The sequence below is a fragment of the Penaeus chinensis genome, chromosome 27 (genome assembly GCF_019202785.1).
Source record: "Penaeus chinensis breed Huanghai No. 1 chromosome 27, ASM1920278v2, whole genome shotgun sequence".
NCBI lineage: Eukaryota > Metazoa > Arthropoda > Malacostraca > Decapoda > Penaeidae > Penaeus > Penaeus chinensis.
Genome location: NC_061845.1, coordinates 14,339,521 through 14,344,520, shown reverse-complemented (window position 1 = coordinate 14,344,520; position 5,000 = coordinate 14,339,521). Strand labels below are relative to the sequence as shown.

General features: G+C 30.4%; 1 protein-coding gene across 9 annotated transcripts in view; it reads left to right on the top strand.

Moving 5' to 3' along the window:
• Positions 1-5,000, top strand: part of LOC125039253 (inositol 1,4,5-trisphosphate receptor-like) — a 141,353-nt gene that overhangs the window by 68,767 nt on the left and 67,586 nt on the right. For all 9 annotated transcript variants that reach the window (XM_047633071.1, XM_047633068.1, XM_047633066.1 and 6 more), the window contains 2 exons: positions 2,257-2,423; positions 2,616-2,706. In XM_047633071.1, coding sequence (XP_047489027.1) covers positions 2,257-2,423; positions 2,616-2,706 — 258 coding nt within the window. The remainder of the gene's footprint in view (positions 1-2,256; positions 2,424-2,615; positions 2,707-5,000) is intronic.

Sequence of the window (5,000 nt, the reverse complement as noted above, 5' to 3'; positions counted from 1 at the left end):
ATGATAGAGCAGATACAGTGTCTGGTGTGCTTATTTATTGTTAGTTTTGACAAATCATTGTCTTGCTTTCTTTTTGTATCTCTTTCTCTCTCTCTCTTCATTTATAATTATGATATGCTGTTTTTCTTTAATTTCTTCTGTAGTTTCTTGTTGAAAAAAGGGTAGCTTCAACAGCAATGAGGCAACCACTTCAGGCATTTGAGAAAAAGGTTGCTCTGCAAATGTGTGAAGTGAAAGATTTAAGATTGACATGGAATTCTTTCTCTTTAATTTTTCATTTGCACTTTGTAATCTCAGACTCTCAAGGCTTGAAGCTTTTTGCCTGTTACTGCTGTAGCATTATTTGATTATATATTTATCTTTTTTTATTTACTTTGTTGTTATTGTTATTCTGCCATGTTTTATATGATGTAATTATTCTTTATTATATTTAAAACTGATTTTACTAATCCATTTTTATTTTTGTGTTAACACATAAGGATAGGAATACAAACACAAACATTATTTTAAACATACATAAACCCACACATAAACATGCACATTTAAACACATGATATGTATGCACTTATGTATATGATATTAGTTTTACTAAAAAGTAATCATAGATTGTTTATGTGGCATGCAAACCACTTTGCTTTAAAATATGTTGATGTTTAAGTGTTGTAACTACTGTCATTGAACATATCAGATGTATTATCCAATGAATATTACAAGTTCCACTTTTTAGGTGACAGTATAATATAATTTTGAACATCTAGCATTTACTGATCTACTTCGTGTACAGAATATTTAAAGTACATTTTGGGTAAAAATCATCAGAAGTACATTTTCTCTAAGACATGAAAAAGATATGTATAATACTAAGTAAACACAAAAAAATAATTAAGCAAGTCATATTGAGGTGCTAAAAGGATTCTGATATACTGCATTTTGTGCTTTATAAGGAGCTGTGATTAAACATATTATTTCCAGAAAAAAGGAATGTAGGAATATAATAACCTAACACATAAATGAAACATTCACAATACAGTGAAGGAGATGGACATGCTAGCAGTGCTAGCAGATATTGTTTCAAGTCTAGATTATATACATATTAATCATGTTTATGCAATGATTTCTAAAGAGAAAAGAAAACAAATATTTTCATTGAAATGATTATGATCTTTACATTTTACTACTGCACTTACAATCATGTTGCTCATGATGTAAATTTTTGACTTGGCAGATTATTTTATACTCTCAGGGCAGTCAAAAAACAGGGCTGGAAACTAGATCAATTTATTTATTTATGAAGGGGGTAATGATTCAGAAATTTTGCTTCAGTATTAAATGCTTCATCAGATAAGTTAATGAAGGTAAGTTCTTCATAACATGCTTCCTACCATACATATCTTAGTTTGCTACCATTTGTAAATCCTCTTAAAACTTTTTGATATAATAAGATCCCGTGAGGCATTTTAACCTTGAGTAAATTATAAGTGCTTCTGAATTCATTATACTGTGCTGTTTGCTTCCCAGCTACATGCGTTTTACTCAAGGATGCCAAAGTAATACTTTCTCAGAAAATGCTATGAATCATTTTAAGGGCACTAAAGATTGTGGATGAGTTTTAGCCTTTCAGAAGTGTTTGATTGTGTTGAATCAGTGAGTTACCTATAATGAGAAGAAATATATGGAAATAGATTAACTGTTTCCAGCCCTGATGATTGAACTACATTGAACAAAGTATCTCTTGTAAATATTTTATTACAATTTTATTAAGAACTATTTGTTCCTAGAGTTTCCTGTTCTGAGATTAGGTTCTAGATTAGTTTCACATCTTCAAAAATGTTAAAAGTAAATTTACTTTCTCATTTGTTAATAATAAAGAGTTGCAGAATTTTTGTCCTACCAGTTACCTTTACAGTGGCATTGGCATAAGAACATGAATGTATTTTTACGTTTTTATTTGTTGTTGATAACTAATTTATGTTATTCTTTTTGTAACATTTTAGAAATGTTTTAGTGTAAGATTATAAAAAAGTTTGCATGTGTGTAGCACTGAAGTTATGATGTACAAAGGATTGCGAGTCAGAATTATCATGTTAGTAGTGATAGCATTACTAAATGATGTACATCTTATTTTTAAAACCTGAATACGAATTTAGTACATGATATCATGAATAATCAAATTGCAAACACAATTACCTTCTGTATATGACAACTTCTTTCCTATTAGTACTGTAAAGTACTCATGCCATCACTATTTTGTCACAGGTTAAAGAAGCCTATATCAATTTCCTCAATCACTGCTACATCGATACAGAAGTTGAGATGAAAGAAATCTATAATTCCCACCACATTTGGAGTCTGTTTGAGAAGTCTTTTCTGGTTGACATGGGCCGAGTTGCCACTGCTCCACCTGATAGAAGGCATGCTGACAAGTAAGTTTTGATCCTTTAATATATATATATATATATATATATATATATATATATATATATATATATATATAAAGAAGGGAATTAAGTGGGTCTGTGAATGAATGCATTATTGAATATGTAATTATACAAAAAGCAGAAGTTGCTTTTCTTATAAATTCTTATTGTAATGTTATTTATCATTAATCCAAACAGAGCCTTGGAAAACTATGTAATCAACTCCCTCATGAATATCATCACAACTTTCTTCAATAGTCCATTTTCCGATCAGAGCCAGACAATCCAGGTAGGTTACACCTGTTGTTGTGTAATGTGTGTGGGTTTGCTGGAGGGAAGTAAAAAAAAAAAAGTGATTGTCTTTTACCTCATCTCTTGTTTTATTTTATGTGAAAGGAAAATAAGCTTCAGCTTCTGCATTATATAATTAATATGCAGTGTACAAGTCAAATGATATTCCATGTCTCTTGTCTTGTTTCACTACTGATTTTCTTCCTTGTATCTGTAATCTTGTTCTGTTCAATAACTGATAATCTCATTGTCTGTTTTCAGCATATTGTCTCCTTAATGTAATAATGAAATAGTATTTCAGGTTTGGGGCAAATAAAAAAAAAATTGTTTATTTTTCTATTGAGATGATGAATGTTAATAATTTTCAAAAGGTGTAGATAGCTGCAATCAGTATTTGTTCTATATTGGTTCATACAGATTTTTACAGTCACTTGTGATCATTTATTCATTTGGTGATAGAAAAATTCAGAAAAAGCCAGAAAGAAAAGAGTTAAGAGAAGCCATTTTTTTCAATTAAGAAATAAGTCAAGACTTGGTATGCATAAATTTAACTAGTGAATTTTATATACATGGGCCACTGTTTCCAGTTTCTTTCAATATAGTGATAATGATCTCCAAAATGTAAGCTTATGCAACTCAGGCTTCTTTACTGTATTATACAAGAAGAGTTAACAATAAAATTTGAAGTTTTCCATGAAGAACAGTACTGTGATATTTAGATAAGAAGTATCCATTTTAGTAGACACAACACTGATAAACAGGTTGGAGTCTGTATCTTTGGCAAAAGGCCCAGAATGGGATTATAGCAATAAGAAGACTTTACAGTCTTATTTGAGTAAAATCATAATAGTGATGAAGTAATATGTAAAGTAAATTATATTAATGTAAAAAATATCTTATCTATTTTCAGTAGATTTCTGAAGCGTTTATAATTATTTTCTAATTATTTTATTTGATACTTGTTTAGCACACGGATACAAGATACCTAGACCAGTACAATACAAAACATTATATTTGAAAAAGATTGATTAATTTCATTAATAACTCAGGGAATACTGTAGTTACACAAACATGTACCCAAAATTGAATAGAAAATGTAGATGTATTTCTGTTTATCATATATGTTTATTTTTTTCTTTCAAAACTGTTTGAGACAGTGACTGGCTTATGCCATCAGGATCCAGCTTGCTTATTCTAGATGAGATCTAATAGAACAGATGATATCCATTCAAGACAGTCTTACTGTGCTGCCTTACAGGTCAAGTAGTTTGAAGATACTGCCACATATTTCACAGAAATTATGTGATCTGTCACATTTTGCTTCCACCCTGTGTTTTGGTCAGTCAGTTTTGAACAGAAAGAAAACAATGTCATTTAATTTTAGAGTATGAAGGAATTCTTAAGATCAAAAGAAAAGAAAAGTTGTCCTGGAGAGTGTCTTTGTTTTCTTCTGCTTGTAGTAGATTAGCAGCTTCACCTGCTAATAGTAAAATGAGAGTTGACCCTCATTTTTCTCTTTTTTGAAAAGAAATCTCTGTTGCACTTATGTGTATATTATCTCCTAAATTCCTATCTATTTTGTGTAAAGCTAAAGTTAGTCCTGTTGTCTTCTGCCTCCATTATCTCGGTTATGCATTTGTGTTCTCACCACCAAAGGAGAAATATAAAACATAAAGAATATAGAAGAAATTACAATCATGTAAATTTGTCCAGCACTTTTGTAAAAAAAAAAAAAAGAGGTGTGTTGTAGATAATTTATTTACATGCATAAATGTAATTCTTTTTTTTTTAAGTTGTTGTTTCAGCACTAAAAAATATTTTAATGGAAAGCAGATTAACTCAGTTATGCTTGGATGGCAGGAATACATGCCATGTCCTCTGTGATTTTTTAAACTAATATTGCTTATACACAGATTTTTATATTAAGGGCCGACCTGATCTCCCCTATTTACCATATTCCTTGATTTATAGAATGATTTTTCCTCTTATTAGTATTAGTTATGGTATGTAATAATCTCAATATCAGTAATAATAGTAATCCAATTTTACATAACAAACTCCCTTATAAGGGCTAAGGCTTCTTTTGAAGAACTTTAGTTTTGGCAGGTGGAGATCATTTCTCCAAGTGGATACTCTTGACCCCTGTGATCAGGATAACGTGATCATCATGTCTTGTAAAAATTTTGCTTGGGGGCATGCCATTATGAGAATTTCAGCTGAAGGCTGCAGTAACAGAAATCACTTCCCATGAGTAGAGGGTGATTAGACTCATTAGGCATTTAGGTTGGGGCT